Genomic DNA, 25,767 nt, shown 5'->3' on the forward strand with positions numbered 1-25,767 from the left:
TGATTTGTTATATAACACGTTACATAAAATAGGAAAGCACCAATCTGGCAACTGTAATTTTGGGCAGTTAGAATCTATTAATCAAATTCTTTATGGATTGTGCTAAATACAGTCAAGAAATAAATAAATTCTCAAGCCTCAACAGTCTCAACAACCTTAAAATGAAATTCAATCTGGTGGATCTTCTCCAGCAGGATCCAAAAAGTGCTAGCTTCAAAGTACTAGTCTAAGAGCTAGACTAATTCATTTAATTTAATTGTCTCCTTTAATTGTATTATTCATTTTGCTATTCAACGCGTTCCAGTTCATACTCCTTATCAGTTGGTGGCGGTAATGCACCTTTAATCTGTTTGCCAACGGCCAATAAAAAACTAGAAGAAGAAGAAGAATGTTTTCCGGTAGCCAGCTTTTGTTGCGAAAAAAAAAGAAAAGAAAAGCATATTGTAGCGCACACGGGCTATCAATCCGAAAATAGTCATGTCACTAGAGGTAGAATCCGCAGAGTGAGTAGCACACCGTTCGTTAAATCTTGCAGCCACCAGTCCCTCTCCGATTGTGTTGCTTGTGTTATGTCCGAACCATCATATTATATGTATATGTACATGTAGCTTAGCGCATCAAGCTAACTGGCTAGAGCTACTTAGCGCATCCAGCTCGCGCACCAAGCTTAATGACTAAAACTAGCTAGGCTAGCGCTAGCTAGGCACTTTGTTGATGTTCGTTTTAGTACATTAATATCAATGTAATCTATTTTCGCAGCGTGATCCGTCTAATAATGCAGTATCTGAAGGAAAACAATCTTCATCGCAGCCTGGCCACCCTGCAGGAAGAGACCACTGTGTCGCTCAACACTGTGGACAGCATAGAGAGCTTTGTTGCTGATATTAACAGCGGTCACTGGGACACTGTTTTACAAGCCATCCAGTCTCTCAAGCTTCCCGATAAGACTCTCATAGACCTTTACGAACAGGTGACTGACATCTTGTCTATTCTAGACAGGGTTGAACAAAATTGTTGATTTCACCAGCTACAATTGAAGCAGTACGATTTCTCTAAGATGTCCTTTTTGTCTTTCTTTGGGTTTTGTGCAGGTGGTGTTGGAGTTGATTGAGCTAAGAGAGCTAGGTGCTGCTCGTTCTCTATTGAGACAAACTGACCCCATGATCATGTTGAAGCAGACCCAGCCTGAGAGGTATATACACTTGGAGAACCTGCTAGCTCGCTCCTACTTCGATCCAAGAGAGGTGAGCAAGGACAAGACACTTCCACTCAAGCAGCTGCAGTCCAATGTCTAACTCTACAATCTCAGCTATTCCCGAAGCATAGCACAGCATAGTTTAGGAACAGGGTTGGGGGTAACGCGTTAGCTGGTAATGCTTTGGGGTACTCAAATTTACTTTTTTTAGAATAGCAACTAATGTAACGCTTTAGTTTTGTGCACCCATGTAATCTACTACTCTCCAAAGTTATTTTTTCAAACCAGTAACGTGTTGGTTTTGGTTACTTGATCATCTCTCATCTCCTCAGAACAATCCCAGAGCTTGGCATGTTTTGGGCTTGCGCAACTAGTGACTAGGAGACTTACTCATGCCTTAGAGAAATTTAACTTTTAGATGTACGTTTTTGAAAAACTCATTTTTGGTCATAACTACTATTTTGTGCTAAAATAAGCACGTTCTGCTGTTGTGCCTGTGAGCTCTTGCTAATTCAATAATTTTGTTTTAGAAATGTTTTTCATTGCTTGATTACAGGCCTACACATGCTTATTGTATGGCATTGTGTTGTGGTAATCTGTCAACAAAAAGAGAAGAAAAGCTAAATGCATTTACTTTGCTTGTTTATTTGATATTTTAAAGATTATGTTACTGTGCAACGCAAAGGGATTGTCGGCAAATGCTATGGGTTATACTAGTGATATATAAATGTTTGTGATTTTTGGCTTGGTTATCTTCCATTTTATGGTCTAAATTTTTGGGGATTTTGTTTTATATATAGAGCATGGCACCAACACTTTATCTCTGGAACTCTGGAAAAAGCTAGGAAGACAAACTTAAAAGTGACCAGATGAATGCCACTTATGACTCCAACGTTAAACAGCTTCACATTATCTTGATCTATCGGCCACAGCAATTATTATTGTAAGCAAACGTAGACCGTAGAACTGTGAGGGTTGCGCTGTGGCCTCTCTTAGTCCACTGGCACTGAAGTGAATTTGAGTGTTAAAACTTCCCTGAAACTTTCTAAAAGTTTTGTCCCAGATGTCTTTGCTCACAACCACAATCAAGAAAATTTAAGATAGTGACATTAAATCTGATAATTTGACTGTTTATTAGCTCCACTGGTAGCATTGCTCCATTTGCGTGTTGTGTTTTCTGCCCCAGGCGGATGTAACGTCGTCGCGATCGCCAGGCTTTTAGATAGGATTAGATAGGAAAACACCCTGCCCAAATAATTTTGTCTGGGGGTACGGGGCCTTAAAAAATTCCCGCTCGCGAAGGTTATGAAAAGCCAATATGCATATCGCTGCGTTTTTTCCGACGCTTTTACAAAATAAAGCGGCGCTTTTAACGCGTCTGACGTTATGCCGTGCGCCGTAAACGAGCGGCGTAATTTCCGCCAGACAACGCTCTGCGTGCGCGGAGGCCACTCGACCGCACGCCTCTCGTATCATATTTACTTACTATACTCTCGGCCGCTGTCGCCTGCGCCTCGCGGCCGTGCATGATTACACTCCGCCACTTAGGAGCGGCGTATCGCGCCGTATTTTACCTGGTATTTGGCCACGCAAAAAAGTGTGATCTGCTTTTGAAAGGGATCCCTTGGTTCCTTCTTCCGTTTCATTCTGTCAACTTAAGTTGCAGTGTGTCAATTGATTAGCTAGTTTTGGTGATCTTCGTCAATTTCATGAGGTTTCGATTAAATTCTGTCAAAGTGCGCGAAAAAACGTAGAGGTTCAGCAAATGTGGAGCTTCGGCCTTCTTCGGCATTCTCGGAAAATGCCCGTCCACATTTCAAAACACCCCGTCCAAAATCCGGGAAGACGGAAGGCTATCTAAAAGCCTGGCGATCGCTCTTATAGAATAATGTTAATTATTGGTAACGCAAGAGTACTCTAACTGGTTACTTTTATAACAAAGTAGCGCAGTAACACATTCGTTTTCTAGGGCAGTAACGAGCTAATAATTTACTTTTATAATTAGTACTACCACTGTTTAAGAAATACTGAAACAATGGGCATGTCTCAATTATGTTTCCTTGCCTCCTCCTGTTCTTCATTCCGCAAACAAAAGGGGCAACCTACAATGGAGAGTAATGGGCAACATCATACTACTCTTTAAATTCTCCCAAAAATAATTTCCCAAGCAATAGATTAAAACACTTAAAGATGACTAATGTCCATGTTTAAGTCTTTTGGAAACGTCATATGGCTATTTATTTTGATTTGCTGCTAACACTTATTTGCATTCTTTAGTTTAGCGTACTGTCATGAGGTAGGGTCATGCTTTTTGGGTTGTGTGGTGGTGGGTGGAGTTTGTAATGCGCCACATTTTTTAAGACACGCGTGTGTGTTGTCTGTTTGTCCCTGGCTTTTAACTAAGGTAATTTTCGGGCTATAGAGCGCTCCTTAATAAAAGCCACACCAACAAAATGTGCATAGAAAAAATAAATTGTACATGTACGGGCCTCCACCTGTCAATAAGCCACAGGTTGTAACGTGATATATTTGCACATAAAGATGGTACACGGTAGTGAATTCATTGCGGGGCAGCTAATTAAATGCAGAAGCTTATTAAATGCTGACTGCTGTATCGTATGTCCACGCGGCTAAATTCAGTTCCTCATTGGACATATTTCTCAATCAATTTTAGTTGGATTGTAATAAAACTCCCTACTGTCCCCTCTGTCTTTGATAACTCTGAGCTGATTTACCTGTGTCTGGGTCTTCACATCTGGTTCAATCTGCTCCTGAGCTTATACTTGGCGAGTGTTACGTTGTAATATGAGATATTTAAACACAAAGATGGTAGACTGTAGTTGATGCACAGGTTGTCTTTTGACCCATGAGTCAGGTCTAGCCAAGAAAGTAATTTCAATGCGGCAGGTTCTAAGCTGCAGACCAACGTATATTGCATGTCCGCGCTCCACATGTATCTTTGCGTTCAGCCGCGTCTGATTCAGATTCAGTTCCTCATTAGACATTTCTTTGTGAATGAGTCAGATTGTAATAAAACACACATCGTTTTTAAGCTCAAAATACAGAGAACACGATGCGTGTTCCCTGGACAGTGACCCCTGTCCACTGATTTCTACAGTGTCAAATGCTTGCGCTTCCTTTTAGTGTGCCCCCCGGTTGCCTTTAGCCAACAAAAATCTATAAATTAGACGCACTGTTGTATGGGCCGCTGGGTTTAAAGTGTTAATTACCTACCTACCTACTTGAAAAATGTTGGTAGGGTAACAGCAAACATACAATTTGGATTTTTTTTTTAAATGCCTTTTTAAATTAAAATAAAGAAATTACCTACCTACCCTACCCACTTGCAAAGTATTGGTAGGGTTACAGCAAACATACAATTAATTTGGGGCAGCCTAGTCATGAAAATTGGCACAAAATTACAACGTTGCTCAAATTTATGTTGTATAAAGTCACCAAAAATCGAATACAAAACAGCTCTGTGCAACGCTCTTACCTCAAAATACATTAAAGCATCAGATAAACCAATAAATATGTTGTGACCCTGCCCTAAACCACACAAAAGCGTCACCCGTCCTTCTGTCAAAACTTTACAGATGTTTTTTTCGATAACTGACGTGGCACTGACGTGGCACTGACGTGGCACTGACGTGGCACTGACGTGGCACTGACGTGGCACTGACGTGGCACTGACGTGGCACTGACGTGGCACTGACGTGGCTCTAACGTGGCTCTAACGTGGCTCTGAGAATCTTCTGTTGTTTTTAACTGCATAAATCATTGCCAGACTCGCTCCGTGCGTTTCGATAGTCTTATGATCAGAACAGTGTGCTGAGACCAGGAAGTAAACCGAAAATGTATATTAAATTATTGAGTGGTGGCGCCATCTTCTTGCTGCAAGTGGAAACTACACAATTTGCAGTGTTAGAAATGTAACAATGTAATTTTGTTTATGTTTTCTTTTTTAGTTCTATAACATTTAATGGCTAATAACAATAGAAATAATACATGATATTTAACCTTTAATGTAGCAGCAGGGCCGCAGGGTTCAAAGCATGGGAAAAAAGTAGCGGCTTGAAGTCTGAAAAGTACGGTAACATTTTCTAACATTTTTCCACCTGTGCGACCAAACACAAATGTTAGTAGAGCCTTGTATAATTTGTTTAGTAGTACAAGGAGGAGGAGAGTAGGTGCGTTAGTAGTGGAAGTGTGAGGACCTGCTGCTGGGGACAAGGCAGAGAAATGCAAATATAAAATCTTAAGTTTAATGCTCTAAAAGGAAAGGTCTGATGGTGATAGTCATTGCCTAATAAGTAGCATATACGCAACTGCTCCTTATGAGACACAATTCTTTTTTTTTCTTTTTTCTTTTTTCCTTCTTCAGAAAATCAACTCACTTGCCTACATACTACTTGATGCATACTGTAATTTATTTAAATTTCGGTATTATTTATCATTAACAGCAAAAAGCACATGTATTTGCTCTTCTGGGGCCCAACAAAATCTAAATGGTATTGAATCAAGATGAGGCGGTTTCATTCATCCATAGTTTTTGTAAACCAATGTTTTTTAAGTTCTATAACACAAGATGCCTAAGCAAAGGTACAAGAGCAAGTTTTGAGGTTCATAAGATTACTAATGAGGCTGAGCAAAATAATGTCTGTTTGCCGTAACCCGACCGGCTATGAAACTAGCCGACTGAAAAAGAAAATCAGCATTTTGTTGAAAAAACGTCAAAATCTTTTATTTTTCAATTATTTCGCCGACCAGTCTTTCCTGAACCACTGTGTCAAATATTTTTATCACGCTGGTAAACCTGTCTTTCATCTCAAATGACTGATAACACACTGTGCATCACAGGCGCGTCTTCATTTTCAGTCCTCCACATGCGTCTATAATAAAATGGACCGCGCGTAGGAGTCGTTATATTGCCTTTTACAAGTTGGTTTGTCCTTGTTGGCGCCACTGACATGTCCATTGTAATGTGAGCCTCTGTCAGGGTGTGAAATTGTACTTGCGCAAATGCATTCTGGGATTGAAACACGCCCAGCAGCGTCATCACAACAAACATGGCGGCGCCCAAGTCCCCCGCATGTTCCCCCCGCTCGCCTTAGCTACCAAAATAAAGGATAGCGATGTACAAAAGGTCAATTTGAAATGTCTTAAAATCGTGAGATTTAGTCTCCTGATCGGGTTGATAGAGACGTTTTCCGTCATTGACTGTAGAAGCCTGACCCCTGGTGGTCACTCCGTTTCAAAAAATGACAAAATAAGAATTTGCCTACAGTCCGACCCACTTAAAATTTTGACCCGGGTTACAGCAAACAGACAATTTATTTGGGGTAGCCTAATGCAGACTAAGTGTCCTTCAAATCTGCTTTTTTTTTCCTTTTCCCCTTAAAAATATTATTGCTAACTGCATTACCCCCCCCCTAAAATTTCACGTTGATCTGGACTGTCTGTTGGGGAAAGGGTTGTGTGTGTTCGTGAAAATTGTCAATGGTGAATAATGGCATTGCATACTACCTAGGCATATCCAGATGGGAGTAGTAAAGAGAAGAGGAGAGCAGCTATTGCCCAGGCCTTGGCCGGAGAGGTCAGTGTGGTGCCACCTTCACGTCTGCTTGCTCTGCTGGCACAGGTGTGTACGATTTTTCACACAGATTACTGTCCATGTATCATTTTGTTTTCTCATGTACATCTAGTCATTTTCTAAGCAAAACGTCAAAATGCATACAAATGTTTTTTGTGCTGATTGGGTGTGTGTTTTTGTGTGTCCTATGCAAGTCTTTAAAGTGGCAGCAGCATCAAGGTCTTTTGCCTCCTGGGATGACCATTGATTTGTTCAGAGGAAAAGCCGCAGTAAAAGATGTAGAAGATGAACGTTTCCCCACACAGCTCAGTCGACAGATTAAGGTACCGTTCCACTCTACAGAAATAATAAGTTATGTACTTATTTTCAAACAGTTTATATAATATTTTCTTGTAATGACAAAAAAAGAGCGTTTCATGAGGTATCACTCAAACAACCTCTTCAAATGAGACCTTTTTCATCAAACTTATGCATACTGATATTATTCCCATTCTCCAAGGTCTAAATTAACTAAATAAACCCGTTACTTTGATCTGGGACCTTGGCTATGCCTGCCTCAAGAGTCATGTAGTTTTTTCAAAACGCTGAAAAATTCTGGATACTATGTCCTTGTTTTCTTTGTAGCTTCCCAGAAGTTGATGCTATAGTATTGAACGTGGTACCAAATGAAAGCGAATAAAATCTTCTTTCATATGATTTCAAACGCATGAACACCTGTGTAAATTTTAACTAATTTTAATGCACAAACATACATATTAGTAAAGCTGTATAGACTATAGAGTGCATTTTTTAGATAAATGTATGCATCATATGATGTCATCCTTTCCAAGCATAAAAAAATGTATGTTTGTGCATTAAAATTTTGTTAAAATTTACACAGGTGTTCATGTGTTTGACACCATATGCAAGGAAATTAAATTGGCTTTCATTTGGTACCAGTGTTCTTGCTAAGGGGTTTAAGCATGGCTGGCCGCCATGCTTCGGCTGGTTACCGCCATGCCCAATAGATACCGGCAGGTATTAAGTTCACCGTGTGAGCGCCGTAGGCGGCGCGAGCGAAAAGTAGTACAGCGCTCGCACGGTGATCTTAAAGTACTACGGCGCTCGCACTGTGATCTTAAAGTACTACGGCGCACCGTGCGATCAAGTGTCGTAGTACTTTTCGTTTGCGCTGCCTACGCCGCTCGACCGTGCAAGCGAGCGCCGTAGTACTTTTAAAATTAAGTTTTTTTAAGTACTTTTTGCGAGCACCGCTTACGGTGGTTTATCCCATTGCCATCCTTCAACCTCAGCCCAGCAAGAACACTGGGTACCACGTTCAATGCTATAGCATCCACCTCTGGGAAGCTGCAAAGAAATAAAAGACATAAATATCCTGAATTTTGCAGCGTTTTGAAAAAAACTACATGTCCAAGATGAAAGTACCTGGTATATTTAGTTAACTAAAATTGTGTGTTTCCGGCATCCCGACCGACCTGAATTTCAAAATAAAGAAAACCTGACCTTAAACATTTTATTGCATATTTACTGGCCGTACGTTTCGAGAATCTCAAATTGTGAGGGAGATTCCAAAAGCGGCGGGGGAAAAATAATAATCTTTGGGGATCGTAAGATATGAAAATCGCTACACTTTTGATTTTTGGTTTCGTTTTGCCTATGGGCATATCCATGTTTGCAGATGCTCATATTTGGTTAGCGTGCAGACCGGCTGCGTCGGCACTAGATCATACACTCCTAACTCACGGAAGTCAGAATCAGTTAGGAGTGTATGATCTAGTGCCTTAAAGGAGCGGTCATAGTAGAGAGTGAAAGTTTCAGTCAACACATGAATGTAGATTTATAAAAGATAAAACGGGTAGAAATAACTTGTCCTTTTGGGGAATAAACATCACATAGCCCCTTTAACTAGTATGTTAATTACCCTATAATTGGAGGCTAACGGATGTATGCTAAAATCGGGTTACCACTGCAGGTTTTTTTTTTCTGATGAAAATTGAAAATTATTGTTTTTATTTTTAGTTTGGCCAAAAGTCCCACGTAGAGTGCTCGCGATTCTCTCCAGATGGACAGTATCTGGTCACTGGTTCTGTGGATGGCTTTATTGAAGTCTGGAACTTCACCACAGGAAAAATACGAAAGGTAAACTGGGGAAAATCCAAACCTTTTGTGTAGTGTGTAGAAATGTCCATCTATGAAACTTGTGTGTTGTAGGATTTGAAGTATCAAGCACAGGATAACTTCATGATGATGGACGATGCAGTTCTTTGCATGTGTTTCAGCCGAGACACTGAGATGCTGGCATCTGGAGCCCAGGACGGCAAGATCAAGGTTAGAAGAAACTATAAAAAAAAGTTTTGATTCATAGTAGTATTTTATCTAACTTTTGAGATACAAAAATGTGTTAATACAGTTTGGCGCTCTTACAGAGTTATCTGCCTGTGCGAAAAAAGACATTATCTCATGCAGGTTAATCCCATTACCTTAATCACCATATTAAACAGATTTCTTCTGAAACTGTATGCATTCTATTAAATGTTGAATGTCAAATTGAAATTCAGTCATTTTGAGGTCAATAATGAGCTTGGGGATTTTAATAGAGAGGTCCACAGACATTCCTGTGGCAGCATCTAGTTTTGAGTAGTGTTCAGGCTTTGCAGGAATAAATTGGAATTTGTGTTCTACTTCACTGAGTAACAGAAGTTGAATATTGAAAGGCATTTTTGATATTATTTTACGAACTAAAAAGTCTGCTTTTAATCAGACTTAGGCCTTTTTAATGGTGCAACAAAACTGGCTCGCTTTCTTTCGGGGTCGAGTTAACCTTCCCTTTATAAGACAAGAAAACTGATTTTTAGAGACCTTGATATAAAGCTGCTTGTGTGTGGAGGGTCCAGAGGGCCGAGAGGTAACAATGTCAACACATAACCTTCGTGGTGACCTTGCCAGCAAGATTAATTCTCTTGATTTTTGTGAGGGCCCAAGTGGACGTACTTTGTATTTCTTCTAAAATGGGTCAGACCATTTTGTTTTTCAAAAACATATTAATAGAGGCACTTTGAATCTTTCCCGGCCACAAATGTACACTCAAGTGGATTTAACACAATTTAAACGTTTCTACTTCCTCTGCTGTTGTGACGCTTCAACCAATCAGCCAGAGCCTTTCCAGATGAATTAATTTGTAGAACTCAATTCAGAGGACTACATGTATATCAATGTGACGTGAGCCAGGCTATCTTTGTGAGGTTCATATGCCAAAAAATGTCTTACTAGATCACACCATTGCTTGGCAAAAACGAGATGCACATATTTTGTTGGACCATTTTTAGCTTTTGAATGGCAGACTAAATTCCTCAGTTATTTGATCACAGCCCTAGCCAGAAACCCAGCCAGTTGATAAGCCTACAATATAGTACTGCTAATCCTCAGGTCTAATTTAGCACAGGCCTCAGACCATCCCTGCAGCCAGGAGCGGCTGGTCCATTAAGGGCGCTGGGGCGTCGCCCCCCCCGTCAATCTGCCAACTACGTCAATTTCTTTTGTGTCTAAAAACAATATAATTTATTCAAAAATATCTTATATTCTTATTAGTGTAAATGTGTAAAATAACAATATATATCCATATATATATCTATAAATAGATATAGATGGTCTGGTGGTCTGCTGCCTGGCGCAGCCTGCGTCACTTTTCTACGTAGCCGTGGGGCGGTTTGAATAGCGCCCCAGAGCCCCATAGAAAATCAACGGGGATTTTTAGCCAATCAAATCACAATCAAAAGTGACTACGTCACTATGGCTTTCTCCATAGGAAAATAGCGACTGATGGGCGCTCCAGAAAGCACCCTTTTGAACGTAGAAGTTACGCCATGGAGCTACACTTTTTACGCTAGGGACTGAGGCATGTGCGCGCGCCTATGCGGAAGTGCCACACACACAGTGTTTTCCGTGTTTACGTCTTAAAACTGTATCTACAGACGTCTGTTACAAAAGGTACGTCCAAAACGACTCAAAATGAGCTGCTCAACTGTTTGCTGGCTTTATTCGTGTTGAAAGCTGCTGATTTTGTATCAATCCGAGCCGAGACATGTGATCTGTCAAAACTCATGCTACGTTACCATGACAACAAACACGCAGTTTTTTTAGTTTATTACTTGCATAAGGCTAACGCTAAGCATTAAGTATTGCTTAACTTCTAACTTATCATTAACAAAAGTGGAAATAAAATGTGTTTGCTTAATTCATTCAGTTGTAAATGTGTATTTAAAATATGTATCCATACAGTAATTGTTAAATTCTGTTTTGGACATTTAAAAAAAAAAAAAAAAAAAAAAAACGGTCATGTCAAATAGCCCCCCCTATAATTTGTACCACCAGCCGCCACTGCCTGCAGCATATATTACTTCATTCTGAAAACTTCATCCACCTAAATGGGATTTAATCTGGGTCCATCTCATCATTTGCCAACTCTTTTATATGGGCATTCAACTACGTTACAGGGTAAATTACTTTGTCTTGGGAGGAGGGGTAACGGAATATCATTTTTTTTAATATATATTGATTTGAATCTCCTGTTAATAGTTAGTAACAATTGTTAAAAAAATATATATGTTTAGGTGTGGAAAATCCAAAGTGGCCAGTGCCTAAGGCGGTTTGAACGTGCCCACAGTAAAGGTGTCACATGTGTGAGCTTCTGTAAAGACAGCACTCAGCTCCTCAGTGCTTCTTTCGACCAGACTATCAGGTACATCTTTGTGTGTCTCTCTGTCTCTGTCTCTGTCTCTCTGTTCAATAATATTACATTGTAAATTTGTTTGCTTTTTCCAAAACACTCTTATCACTACAAATGTCATTGTCTGCAAACTCGATTGGCTCAGCTGCAGTTTTTTATTGAAATTTGTCCTTTTTTTCTAAATGGAAGCTTGCCACAAAAAGGCTATTTATTTGTATGGTTGTTCCAATACAGACACTAGCATTGGTAAAGGCTCCAATATTGCACATTTTTCAAGTATCTCTGCTGGTCGAGTACTTGGACCAAATCACAGATCCGATACCACACTGTATTTTAATGTCCTTAATGAGGACCCGCAGATGTGAGCAGCGTAGTTCTGGTTTTAGGCTAATGCTACAGCTAACGCCCAGAGCAGCTGAAATAAGATAAGATAAGATATTCCTTTATTGTCCCACATGCGCATGGAGAACACAGAATAGTGCTTCTATAAGTTTCAGAATTTACATGGAACTTGTTTGCCTAGATAAGACCCATGTTGATGGCTGCCATTTTGAGCCAATGGCGGCGCTCATTGTTGCTAATTTAGCCTTTAGCGGCTACCTACATCAGGTTGTTCTAAGTTCACCATGTGCAACGCGTACCACTCTGCTCTATCAGAGCGAGAGCTGTTTGTATGGAGCAGATTGAGCTGACGCTAAAGACCCTTGTTAAAGCTGTAGGTCTATGTCAGCCGAACACGAGCAGTTTTTTACATTGCGCCCTAGGGGAAAATGCTTTCTGGACTGTGGAGGATTTTTTTTTTTTGCTGCAGTACCAATGGACTGGCCATTAGTCTAACTCATAACATCCAGATTTTAAATAAATCCATGATGATAATAATGACGTTTACTGCCACAAGATTGTACACTTTTTACATTTGGCTTGATTTAAAATACGTAAGCGCTGGTGAGTTACACCTTTTGAGAGGCCATAGTACTAAAATGTAGTGCTACAATGACACAAATTTAAAATAAAATGAATAAAAAAATAGTATGGCCAAAATTGTGAATTTAACCACAAAATATCTAATCTCGTGGAAATTGAGTCTTGTCCCACCCATATTCTTCAGTTTTTGATATGGTACACAATTGGCCATGTATAATAACACACCTTGCCATTGTTTGTTGGATTTCTAACTTTCTGTGCGGACTGTGACTTTTTGAATTAGAATCCATGGTTTAAAGTCAGGTAAAACTTTGAAGGAGTTCCGTGGCCACAGCTCTTTCGTGAATGAAGCATCCTTCAGTCCAGATGGACATCATGTTGTCAGTGCGTCGTCTGATGGAACTGTCAAGGTGAGCCCAATGCATGGTTCATGAGGGAGTGTACCCTGTGTGCTGTTCTCATGCTGTATGTGCTTTAGGTATGGAATGTGAAGACCACTGAATGCAGCAACACCTTCAAGCCTTTGGGCACATCGGCTGGCACTGACATCACTGTTAACAATGTGATTCTGCTGCCTAAGAACCCAGAGCACTTTGTGGTGTGCAATCGCTCCAATACAGTGGTCATTATGAACATGCAAGGACAGGTAAGTGTCGCTCTTAACCTAACAGCAGCATAATGTGTCCACCTGTCAGCTCGTAGACTGTATTTGTGACCAATTTTAGCTATACGCCGATTATGCAAATGAACAGTTGTGTGACGTTACTCAAGGAAACTACATCAAAGCCAAAACAAATTATCAAAATACCCTATAGTTTGCTGCAAATTATTAAAACGCAGGGAAGAGGGAGTCAAGGCAGGAGGAGAGGAGAGGGAGTCATGGCAAGAAGCAGCAGGAGGAGAGGGCTTCAAGGTAAGAAGCATCAGGAGGAGGAGAGGGAGTCAAGGCAGGAGGAAAGGAGAGGGAGTCGTGGCAAGAAGCAGCAGCAGGAGGAGGAGAGGGCTTCAAGGCAAGAAGCATCAGGAGGAGGAGAGGGAGTCAAGGCAGGAGGAGGAGAGAGGAGAGGCCGGCATGGCAAGAAGGAGGAGGAGGAGAGGGAGTCGAGGCAAGAAGCAGCAGGAGGAGGAGAGGGAGTCGAGGCAGGGAGAAAGTGCTGGCTAAGCTTAACCGTCCATTTACCGTAGTTGTGGCCAGTATATTTTATTTTCAAAATACTCTAATTAAATAGCAGATTTTCTCTCTCCTTTTTATATTGCGCATTTGTATATAATAAACAATATTAGGCTATTAATGAAAGCCAACATTGTGTTTCTATAGCCTAATTATGGTTCAACAAAAATAAAAACCTGTTTAAAATACATAAACCCTGACCCTAAAATATAGCCGCAAGCGGCAATGATCGGCCCACGCCGCAGCCACGCTGCAAGAGGAGGGGGCGCTAACGCGCCCCAATTGTCCTTTTATTACATCTACTGCTGAATCTGTGACGCCGTCACATCTTCCACCCTTTGTTTTACCATTCAAAAAGCAATTTTATTTTGAATTCTTGGCAAAATGTGCGGCTTTGCCCCACAGAGACCGTGACTCTTTGAATAATTTTTTTTATAACTTTTACCCCTGAAGATGAGTCTCACCAAATTTCAGGTTGATAGGGCTAACTAACGCCCTAGGAGGAGTTCGTGAAAGGATTAAGTATAAGCATGTTCTGGCAATTTCCCCATTGGAATAACATGGGAGGTTTCGGTCATTGTTGGCAAAGCCGTAACAATTATGACATGGGTCTCGTTGACTTTTTTTGATGGGGATGCCAAAATTGAGCTGTGTGTAAAATTTCATATAATTTCGCAAAACTAAACATTTAACCTCCATATAAAATCTGTGGGGGGCGCTGTGGCGCCAAATTAATTTATTTCACTTCAAGTAGGTTTAGGGCAAAGAGTTTAACAACTGATTCTAATTTGACGCAATTCGGACTGTATCTGCGCAAACGGCAGAAATTTTAAATTTGGGAGATTTCTGAAATTGTAGCTACAGTTTGCGGCTTCGCCGCACAGAGACCGTGACGGTTATCAATGTAATTTGAATAACTTTTGATGTCCCACTCCTCAGTACCATTTTCAAAAAATTTCAGCTTTTTAGGACCAACGCCCAGGGAGGAGTTTGTAAAAGTACGACGTTTGGAAAAACTCCCGAGTCATGCTTAGCCATTTTTGAACCAATATGGCCGGCATTTTGTTGGGCGGACGGCGTTGCAATATTGATATTTTTTACTTCTCTTGTCACCATCTACCTCTGCGCCAAATTTCATGATTCTACGATCAGATTTTTTTGGGTCATTTCCTATCTCTCAATGCATTTTTGGTACATTTGGGGGCGCTGACGCGCCAATTTTCTTTATTTTAGAAAAGGGAGATAGCCAGAATGTAGAGAGGCACGATTTTTAGAGGTGTGCAAATTTTTTTGACTTTTCGTCAATGTTCACTGGGTGTAAAATAGGGGGGTTGGTCCCGAGAAGAAGAAAGAAGAAGAATATTCCGATGCGAAAACAATGTTTCCCATTTTTCAAATATCATAAACTATACATTTTCGGAAAGCGCTCGCGCTTTCCTACCTCATGGTGTGGGTCCAAGGTCACTGACGGGTACTTTCGTTAATTTTGAGTGGGCTCAGCCCACTTTGTGTTTTTTGGCCCTCTATACAGTTAGAATGTTCAATTTTTGCATTACATGCTTATATGCACGGAACATGCAAGAGATGGGGAACATATTCGTGAGCTACTTAGCGCAAATGAGTGCTTTATATGGGGATATTTGGATCCCAATGTAAAGTGCTCGTTCAGTGCGGACTTTTGCACGGGCTTTGCCCGTTTACACTGGTAATGTTCCATTTTCCTACTACTAATTAGTATGTACGGGGCGTGGAGGAGTGCTTCGCACGGCCTTACAGGACTACTAGGCCTCTCGCCAGCTTGTGGCGCTCGGGCCTAATAATATTTTTAGCAAAAACAATATAGCCGTTTCCACTATAACAACAAATTATACATCGTTTGAAAGCCCTAAGCCTTCCCCATGCCGCCATGGGGTGGAATCATCATTACGAGCGCTTACGCGCTCGTCACTCCCTGTCCCGTCAGGGTGCCCCACCCACTCCCCATAGACTTCCATTGATTTTAGCAGATACAAGCATGGCCCATGCCTGCGGCATGGACTCTCGCTTACAAGACGATGCCAGGAGGGTTTTTGGAGGAATGCAGCGCTTCGCGCTGCTGTTGTCAACAATTGTTGACTATTTCTGTCATAGCAGGAGTAAGTATGCATGATCCATGCCTTCGGCATGGGCTAGTTCACTGTACTTGCCACCCCTGACCTAGCAGGCGTGTGCACGCACACATGTCTACAGCCCAATCATTTTTGGTTGCAACTAATATAGTTGGACATTTATTTTTCTGTTGTGCATGTATATTTCTGAGGACAACCAAATATTCATTAATTAAAATAAGTTGCGTGGTGCAACGTGGGGGGTGGGGTGATTAACAACTTAATCTTATCGTACACTGGACCGTTCCGACATCTGTGCAAACTAGCTGAGAGTTGTTAAGCTTTTTCTTAAATCTGTTATGTGGGTTTGTGTTGCAGATTGTTAGGAGTTTCAGTTCTGGTAAAAGAGAAGGTGGAGACTTTGTGTGCTGCACCCTGTCGCCCAGAGGAGAGTGGATCTACTGTGTGGGAGAAGACTTTGTGCTTTACTGCTTCAGCACGCTCACAGGCAAACTGGAGAGAACACTGACTGTGAGTATCTACGGTCCATTATATTCACACCTGGATCTCTGTCTGATCTCAGTGGCTTGTTTTAGAAATAGTCATGGGTAGGGCTGCAGCTATCGATTATTTTAGTAATTGAGTAATCTATCGATTATTTTCTAATCTACCAATTACTTAATCGAGTTTTTTGTACATTCATAAACTATTTAAAACACATTAAATATTTTTTTTAGATAAATGTTATAGTTTATAGTAATAAACAAGGAGTCTGCTTAAAATGACATTTTATTCTTAATTTCACATAAGTCTCAAACAGGAACATTTCTCTTCAGTCCAAACTATCCCGTTTGTATATAAATAATATATATAAAGGACTAATTAATTTGTCACCAGACTGTTAAGTTACTTAAAATAAGAAAGTAAAATTTATGTTGAGTGAGACCAGTGATCCCTGGTGTTTTGAGCAATTTGCAGTTGTCATTTTGCAGCATTAGTTCCATGCGCTGTTCACTCAACCCTTCGGGGTCGACGCCCGCACCGGTGCGTTTTGAAACATGGTCGGCTTTAGGACCCTGTAGCATGAAAACCAAGCAACGTAGACGGCTGCCGTTGACGTCATACGGAAGTGGAGACCCATAGCTACGTCTGAGTGTTTTTTTTATCTGAATCCACCCGATAAAACCAAAGTTATGATCATTTCAATTCCATTAAAAATGTGTGGAAAAATATACGCTCTTTTCTGCGCACGTTACATTTCTTATAATAACTTTGTTGTGCTAACCCGGATGTTCAGGATGCACACGAGGAATGTAAACATTAGTCACATGACAAATAGTCAAAGAGGAAGAACGAACGAGAGGAATCATGCTGTTTTTGAGTAGTTTTGGAGAGTTTTAGTATTTCAAGTATTTCATCGTCAGTAATATAGTTGTTGTGAAGCAAAATGAGGGGCACACTTCATGTTGATCAAGTTTAGACCTGGTTTAGACCTGCTTTAGTCCTGGTTTAGACCTGATTCAGATTCATCCATTCAACCTTTAAGCCTCTGTGCCCCGTCCGCGAGGGGCCGTAGGGAAACAAATGGGATTTCATTGCAGCTTGCTCAGATTTCTACTGTTGACTAGGGCTGCAACGATTACTCGAGTAAATCGAGTAATTCGATTACAAAAAAGCTATGATTATCATTTCATTGCCTTGATGATTCGTTTAATTTACATATTTAATTAAAACGTATGAATCTGTGGCGCACGGAACAACTTGTGGCACTTTTGTTTCCCACGAAGCTCGTTCCTTAAGCAGCTGAAGCACAACAGAGAGCGGCGTGTTTTAAACTCACGAGTGCAACCGGGAAGAGTTTTGTTGTGTAAAAGAGCACTGTGTCCCGAGATAATATAATAGATCCATGGTCCCGGGCTGCCACTCTAACCACCGCAACTAGCTCTGCGCGCCCCAGCGTCCTTGCCCTGCCACTGCGGACCCCTCGTCCCACACGCGCGGTCCCCCGTGCTCCCAACTCTTCTTCCCAGTCACACTCGTATGTTTAAAACATGCTACACTCTCCACTGCTACGCCTTGAAACAGCAGAAGGACCGCGACCATGTTATAATAATCTGATGTGAAACAGAAAGTCCGCGATGACACGGAGACAACGCCGTAAAGTGACAAAATACAAAATGTAGAGTCACCGCTCAAAACACGAGCATCACTGGTCCCACCCAAAATGTTAACAAACTAATGTCTTATTTTAAGTTATGTGACAGAAACGCAAATTAATTCATAGCTACTGTAACTGTTTACAAAAAGTCTGGTGACAAGTGAATTAGTCCTTTTATATATATTCTTTTTAAATACAAAAGGAACACTTTGGACTGGTGAAGTGAAATGTTGCTGTTTAGGGGACAAACATTCATGTGAAATTAAGAATAAAATGTGTGTGTTTTTTTTTTTTTAAAGGTGCCATGTCATGCCTTTTTTCCCGTTTCATAGTCTATCCTAAGGGTATATTTGATAATAATAAGTGTTGTGCAACACCCATAACATAATAGTTATGAAATATCACCCATACCTTGGATCCCGCTCACAAACTGGAAATGCAAACGGCTTGGTTTGATATTCGCCCCCACCCTAGCGAAGAGTGATCTGGCTCCCCCGCCCAACCCGTGACGTAGTCTCAGCGAGAGCGTGTGTCCCCCTCCCACCCCGTGACGTAGTCTCAGCGTGGAGACAGAGTGTACAGCTCCCGCGCTCCATCGTCTGTGCCAGCACTCAAATGTAACTTTGTTGTAAGTTCCACAACACAAGTCTAGGGCAGCAGGCTCTCCTGTGCAACGTGAAACTAACCGCGGTGGCTCTTCCACCTAACAGACTCTGCGGCACCACTCACCCTCCCTCCCCTTTCCCCCTCGGCACGCAGAAGGAGGAAGGGGAGAGGAGGAAGGGGAGAGGAGGAAGGGGAGAGGAGGAAGGGGAGAGGAGGAAGGGGGGGCGCAGGTCCGTGATTATGACGCGCCCTTCAGGGTAGCCCCCGTCAATTTGCATATTCGAGGAAAGGATATAGTCTGTTCTCTAGCTAAAAACTGTGGGAATCAATCAAAAAAACACTTTGGGCACATATATGAAGCACAAAAAGCACTGTAAGAAGGTTAAAAGCTCTGAAAAGTCGATTTAGCATGATATGGGACCTTTAAGCAGGAACTCAATTTGTTGTTTCCATCCATCCATTTTCTGCCGCTTATCCGGGGCCGGGTCGCGAGGGCAGCAGTCTGAGCAGGGACTCCCAGACTTCCTCCTCCCCAGACACTTCCTCTAACTCCTCCGGGGGATCCCGAGGCGTTCCCAGGCCAGCCGGGAGACATGATCTCTCCAGCTTGTCCTGGGTCTTCCCCGGGGCCTCTTCCCGGTGGGACATGCCTGAAACACTTCCCGAGGGAGGCGCCCAGGAAGCATCCGGAACAGATGCCCGAGCCACCTCAGCTGGCTCCTCCGAGCTCCTCACCTTATCTCTAAGGGAGCGCCCAGCCACACGGCGGAGGAAACTCATTTCGACCGCTTGTATCCGCGATCTTGTTCTTTCGGTCACTACCCAAAGCTCATGACCATAGGTGAGGGTAGGAACGTAGACTGATCGGTAAATAGAGAGCTTTGCCTTTCGGCTCAGCTCCCTCTTTACCACAACGGTCCGATGCAGCGACTGCATCACTGCAGCCGCTGCACCGATCCGCCTGTCGATCTCACGCTCCATCCTTCCCTCACTCGTGAACAAGACCCCAAGATACTTGAACTCCACTTGAGGCAAGGACTCCCCACCCATCTGAAGAGGGCAAGTCACCTTTTTCCGGTCGAGAACCATGGCCTCGGATTTGGAGGTGCTGATTCTCATCCCAGCCGCTTCACACTCTGCTGCAAACCGTCCCAGTGCATGTTGCAGGTCCGGGTTTGATGGAGCCATCAGGACAACATCGTCTGCAAACGGCAGAGATGGAATCCTGTGGTCCCCAAACCGGACAATCTCCGACCCCTGACTGCGCCTAGAAATTCTGTCCATAAAAATTATGAACAGAACCGGTGACAAAGGGCAGCCCTGGCGGAGTCCAACATGCACTGGGAACAGGTCTGACTTACTGCCGGCAATACGAACACAGCTCCTACTCCAGTCATACAGGGACCGGATAGCCCTGAGCAAAGGGCCCCGGACCCCGTACTCTCGGAGCACCCCCCAAAGGACACCCCGAGTGACACGGTCGAAAGCCTTCTCCAGATCCACAAAGCACATGTGGACTGGTTGGGCAAACTCCCATGAACCATCGAGCACCCGATGGAGGGTATAGAGCTGGTCCAGTGTTCCACGACCGGGACGAAAACCACTCTGCTCCTCCTGAATCCGAGGTTCGACTATCAATCGGATTCTCCTCTCCAGTACCTTGGAATAGACCTTACCAGGCTGAGGAGTGTGATCCCTCTGAAGTTGGAACACACCCTCCGGTCCCCCTTCTTGAACAGAGGAACCACCACCCCTGTCTGCCAGTCCAGAGGCACGGTCCCCGACCGCCACGCTATGTTGCAGAGACGTGTCAACCAAGACAGTCCTATAACATCCAGAGACTTTAGATACTCAGGGCGGATCTCATCCACCCCCGGAGCCCTGCCACCGAGGAGTTTGCGAACAACCTCAGTGACTTCAGCTTGGGTGATGGATGAGCCAGCCTCTGAGTCCCCGGTCTGTACTTCCTCTACGGAGGACGTGACTGAGGGATTAAGGAGATCCTCAAAGTATTCCTTCCACTGTCCGACGACATCCCCAGTCGAGGTCAGCAGGCCTCCACCCGCACCGTAAACGGTGTTGGTGAGGCACTGCTTCCCCTTCCTGAGGCGCCGGACGGTTTGCCAGAATTTCTTTGGTGCCGACCGATAGTCCTCCTCCATGGCCTCCCCAAACTCCTCCCAGGCCCGGGTTTTTGCCTCTGCGACAGCACGAGCCGCGGCTCGCCTGGCCTGCCGATACCTGTCGATGACCTACGGAGTCCCACAAGCCAGAGTGGCCTGATAGGCCTCCTTCTTCAGTCTGACGGCATCCCTTACTTCCGGTGTCCACCACCGGGTTCGGGGGTTGCCGCCACGACAGGCACCGGAGACCTAGCGACCACAGCTCCGAGCAGCCGCATCAACAATGGAGGCGGAGATGGTCCACTCGGACTCAATGTCCCCAACCTCCCCCGGGACATGGGAGAAGCTCTCCCGAAGGTGCGAGTTGAATACCCTACTGACAGAGGGCTCCACAAGACGTTCCCAACAGACCCTCACAATGCGCAAGTCTGTCCGGCTTCCTCTTCCGCCAGCGGATCCAACTCGCCACCAGGTGGTGATCAGTTGACAACTCTGCCCCTCTCTTCACCCGAGTGTCCAAGACGGTCCAAGAGCGTCTTGGGGCCGGAGGTCAGATGACACGACAACAAAGTCGATCATTGACCTCCGGCCTAGGGTATCCTGGTACCATCTGCACTGATGAACACCCTTGTGCTTGAACATGGTGTTCGTTATGGACAATCCGTGGCTAGCACAGAAGTCCAATAACTGAACACCGCTCGGGTTCAGATCGGGGAAGCCGTTCTTCCCGATCACCCCTCCCCAGGTGTAACTGTCATTGCCCACGTGGGCGTTGAAGTCCCCCAGTAGAACAACGGAGTCCCCGGTCAGTGCACTGTCCAGTACTCCACCCAAGGACTCCAAGAAAGCCGGGTACTCTGCACTGCAGTTGGGCCCGTAGGCCGCCACAACAGTGAGAGACCTGTCCCCCACCCGAAGGCGGAGGGACGCGACCCTCTCGTTCACTGGGGTGAACTCCAACACGTGGCTGAGGGGCTATAAGCAAGCCCACACCAGCCCGCGGGCAACACCAGAGAAGTAGAGCGTCCAGCCCCTCTCGAGGAGATGGGTTCCAGAGCCCAAACTGTGCGTGGAGGTGAGGCCGACTATATCTAGTCGGTATCGCTCAACCTCCCGCACAAGCTCAGGCTCTTTCCCCCCCAGCGAGGTGACATTCCATGTCCCCAGAGTTAGTCTCTGTGTCTGGAGATCTGGTCGCCGAGGCCCCTGCCGTCGACTGCCGACCAGATCTCGCTGCACCGGCCCCTTATGGATCCTCCTGCAGGTGGTGGGCCCACGGGAGGGCGGCCCCACGTCGCTCTTTCGGGCTGTGCCCGGCCGGGCCCCGTGGGGTAAGACCCGGCCACCAGGCGCTTGCCATCGAGCACCCATCCCAGGCCTGGCTCCAGGATGGGGCCCCGGGCCTTGTTCTTGTTGTCATCATAAGAGGCTTCTGAACCGATCTTTGTCTGACCCATCACCTAGGACCTGTTTGCCTTGGGAGACCCTACCAGGGGCTTGAAGCCCCCGACAACATAGCTCCCGGGATCATTCGGGTGCTCAAACCCCTCCACCACGTTAAGGTGTCTGTTCAAGGAGAGGTTCAATTTGTTATTTGTTTATTACAACGAACTATAAGGTTTATTTTAAAATGATTTAAAGGTTGAATGGACGATTTTTTGGCACAAATCTAAGTCTTATTTCCTCATGGCGTGGACTGCTGATAAGTCAATCATAAAACGCACCTACCGCTCACCTGCAGCTGCGTGTGGCTTGTCCCCACGTTTCCGCGTGCCTAAGAGCATGGATCTATCACAATATAGTTCCCTCAGTGTACGGGCCAAAACGAAGACAGAGAAAGACTGTTCGAGCTGACGCAGAAGTGGACGGAAATCTACGGGAGACGAGAGATGCTATGTGATCCGTCGCACTAATAAACATACGCACGTGTGTGTTGTATCAGTCCGCACGGGGGAGTGCGCATGCGCACTTCCGCCTGCGTTCTCAAATCGCCGAAAAATCGTCCATTAGGCCTTTAACATGCTTTTAAATGGTTTACGGAATGTACAAAAAAAATTCCGATTAATATTCTGCTGTCGTCTTCTCTGCTGCACGTCTCATTTCCATGCATAATTTACATGCGGGAAGTATAAGCGTGAACAGCTCACGGAGGATAAAGTGAATGGCACACGGTGCTAATGCTGTAAAATGTCTGCAGAGTGATAGCTCAACACTGCTCTTTCACACAACAAAACTTTTCCCAGACACACTTGTGAGTTTAAAACGCGCACTCTGTTGAGCTAAAGCGCCACAAGTCGTTTCGTGCGCTCCATGCGCCACAGATTCACGTGTTTTTAATTAAATATGTAAATTAAACGAATCATTGAGGCAATTAAAGAATAATCAAAGCTTTTTCGTAATCAAATTACTCGGGTAATCGTTTCAGCCCATTCAATAAGGCCCATTCAGCAATGGGCCTTATTCATGAAGCATTTTAAAGCCCTTCTTACAAAGGTTTTTGACAATTCACAAACATTCACAAAATGTCTTAACTGAAAATATTCTTTTTGACTCCCTACAGTCAGAAGCACTCATTCACACACACATTCTGCAGTTTTAGTAATTCTAATTCCTACATTATTATTAGTTACAGTTTTCAAATTCGCCTCCAGTGTCTGTGAACACTGCCTTGACACAGTACCTTGACGGGTAGGAACACTATAAACCCTACTTTTCGGACTTTAAGCTGCTACTTTTTTCCCACACTTTGAACCTTGCGGTCATTATAATGGTACGTCTAATTTATAGATTTTTACTGGCAAACAGCCACCAAGGGGCAATCTAGCAGGAAGCGCAAGCATTTGACACACTGTAGAAGAAGACGTCAGTGAAAGCACTGTCCAGGGGACACATCGTGTTTTCTATTGTTAAAGTTTCAAAACGCTGTTTTATTACAATCAGACACATATTCACGGAGAAATTACTTTAATGAGGAAGTGAAACGCAGCGAGTGGTCCCTCGCTGTGATGCTTCACCTTTCACAGCCTCGCAGTTTCTTGGATTTTTTTGTGCTTTTTTATTTTATTGTTTGTGGCACATTTTTTTTCTGCGTCCTGATTGGCTAAGGGACTGAAGACTCCTTCATACAGTGTCTCTTGTACAGTAGCTACAGAATGCGTTCAGCTTGCCATATTTATAGCTGGCAGTGTGATTGAAATGCTGTATTTTTGTAAGTTTTCTCTAAACCTAGCCCACAATGTCAACGGAATGTTCTGCACCACACTTTGCCTGTTTACTTCGCCCGTTTACATTATCATTGTAAACAGGCGAAAAGCACTTTACATGAGGGAAAAGCAATAGTTTGCGCTAAGTAGCTCACTTATGCGTACCCCAACGCATCCTCACAACACGTGGGGAAATGTTAATGCCTGTCTGAGAAAAGTGTAAAAAGTGTGTAGTGGGGGGTTTTACAACCTTAAAACAGTTGTTATTGTAACAGAAATCAAGCTGACTACTTCATGGATTTTGTTTTAGTTCAGGTTATTTTAAGAACATAACTCCCGCGATAAACGAGGGACCACTGTACTCATTACACTTGCATACATGCGCGCACACTTTGTATATTGTGGGTTCTTTGGTGTTTTGACTCTCCCTTGTGGCCTTAGGTTCATGAAAAAGATGTGATTGGCATTGCACACCACCCTCACCAGAACCTCATTGGTACATACAGCGAGGACGGCCTGCTCAAGCTGTGGAAGCCTTAGTGTCATTTTACGCATGTTAAAATGGAACACAATTAAGAAGAAATTCCCATGGCTGCTGTCAACCCACAAGTTTTCATTGTTTATGTTTTTGTTTTTACACTGTTCAAAATGTGCTTATTTTGTACATTTAACCTTTTGAAAAAAATGTTGTTTTTTTTTTGTATTAGGCCTGCATAAAACTAATTAAAATATATTTTAGACCTTTAGTCTGGCCTGGATTATCTGTGTATAAGGGTTGGCGTGTTGGTTGCTATTCATGGGTCGGAACTAAGTGACGAGACACTCGTTGCTACGGCCATCTTGAGGACAAAATAAGCTTGTTACATTCAAGTCAAAGGATTATTCTTCTTTAGCATCCACAAATACCATGTTTGTCGCCAGAAATTGATTACTGCTATCATAAAGAACAAATAGATTTACAGAAATCACTTCAGAGTGCACAGTAAGCACTTTGTTTCAATTTCTTAGTAGCTGCTAACACTAGTTTACACATTAAACTACCTTAATTGTGGGACTAAGCAAAATAAACTTTATTAGCCTGCTTGCTGATCATTTTAACCTAGCCTAATTTCCTACAGTTCACCCGTTATATTTTAGGATCAGACGGTCGCTTACACAGACACAATGTGTGGGCTCTTGAATGCTTTGAGGGCTTGTACAGCTGTGTACAATGTAGCTTGATGTAAATTTCTACAAGTTTTTGCTGCATTTACAGGGTGTCTGACTTGCCAGGCAGTTGATAAGGATCAAAACTTCTATCTTCTTGAAGTATCGCCTTGTCTTTTCATCCTTACACGGTGGAAACTAGGGATGTCCCGATCAGGGTTTTTTTGGCCCCGATCCGATTCCGAGTCATCTGATTTTGAGTATTTGCTGATAGTCCTGATCCGATACTTTCGTAACATTTTTTAAAAAATGCACAAATGCAACATAAACAGGTTGTCCCCAGTTTTTATTTCTTAACACTTTAACAGTGCACCTTTCTTTGAGGTAGCTTGAATAAGAAATAATTGTGCAAAATTTGAATAAAAAAAAAAAATGCAGCTCAACTTAAAATAAACAAGCAGTGTCATAAAGTAAGGTCAGTAATATGCTTTTCAGAACTGCACTATTACTCTTCTGGCTTAAATAATACATTTTATGTTTTTCTTGAGGAGGGGGCAAGTGTTCTGATCCTCGCGGTAGCCACGGTGTCTATCACGCTGCGCTATCAGCCCGCACTCCACTCACCCATGGCTTTCTTTATATTAGCTGCGCTGTCGCACAAAATTACATCAACCCGTTGCTTGTCGATGCCCAAGTTATTGAGCATTTTTCCGTAATCTGTGTGATGCGCTCTGCTGTGACATGCACGGCGCAAAACAAGACTAAAGTTTACTGCCCTTAAGTGTGGGCTTTACGGCAGAAAATGTCGCAATCCATTCATGCGTTATAAATTTTA

The 25,767-nt window shown here is 43.3% G+C and overlaps 1 protein-coding gene across 1 annotated transcript; it reads left to right on the top strand.

The window, feature by feature from the left end:
• The first annotated feature begins 392 nt into the window (after window positions 1–392).
• On the top strand, window positions 393–24,532 carry LOC140349294 (WD40 repeat-containing protein SMU1). The gene is made up of 12 exons (XM_072435579.1): window positions 393–503; window positions 760–970; window positions 1,092–1,244; window positions 6,726–6,836; window positions 6,983–7,111; window positions 8,808–8,927; window positions 9,000–9,116; window positions 11,399–11,526; window positions 12,722–12,848; window positions 12,917–13,084; window positions 16,075–16,227; window positions 24,228–24,532. The coding sequence occupies exons 1-12, from the start codon at window positions 478–480 to the stop codon at window positions 24,324–24,326; spliced, it is 1,542 nt and encodes a 513-aa protein (XP_072291680.1). The 5' UTR covers window positions 393–477; the 3' UTR covers window positions 24,327–24,532.
• Window positions 24,533–25,767: the final 1,235 nt, after the last annotated feature.

This window comes from Eucyclogobius newberryi, unplaced genomic scaffold, assembly GCF_026437365.1.
Source record: "Eucyclogobius newberryi isolate DKJ021-1_F unplaced genomic scaffold, fEucNew1.0.hap1 SCAF_11, whole genome shotgun sequence".
Lineage (NCBI taxonomy): Eukaryota > Metazoa > Chordata > Actinopteri > Gobiiformes > Gobiidae > Eucyclogobius > Eucyclogobius newberryi.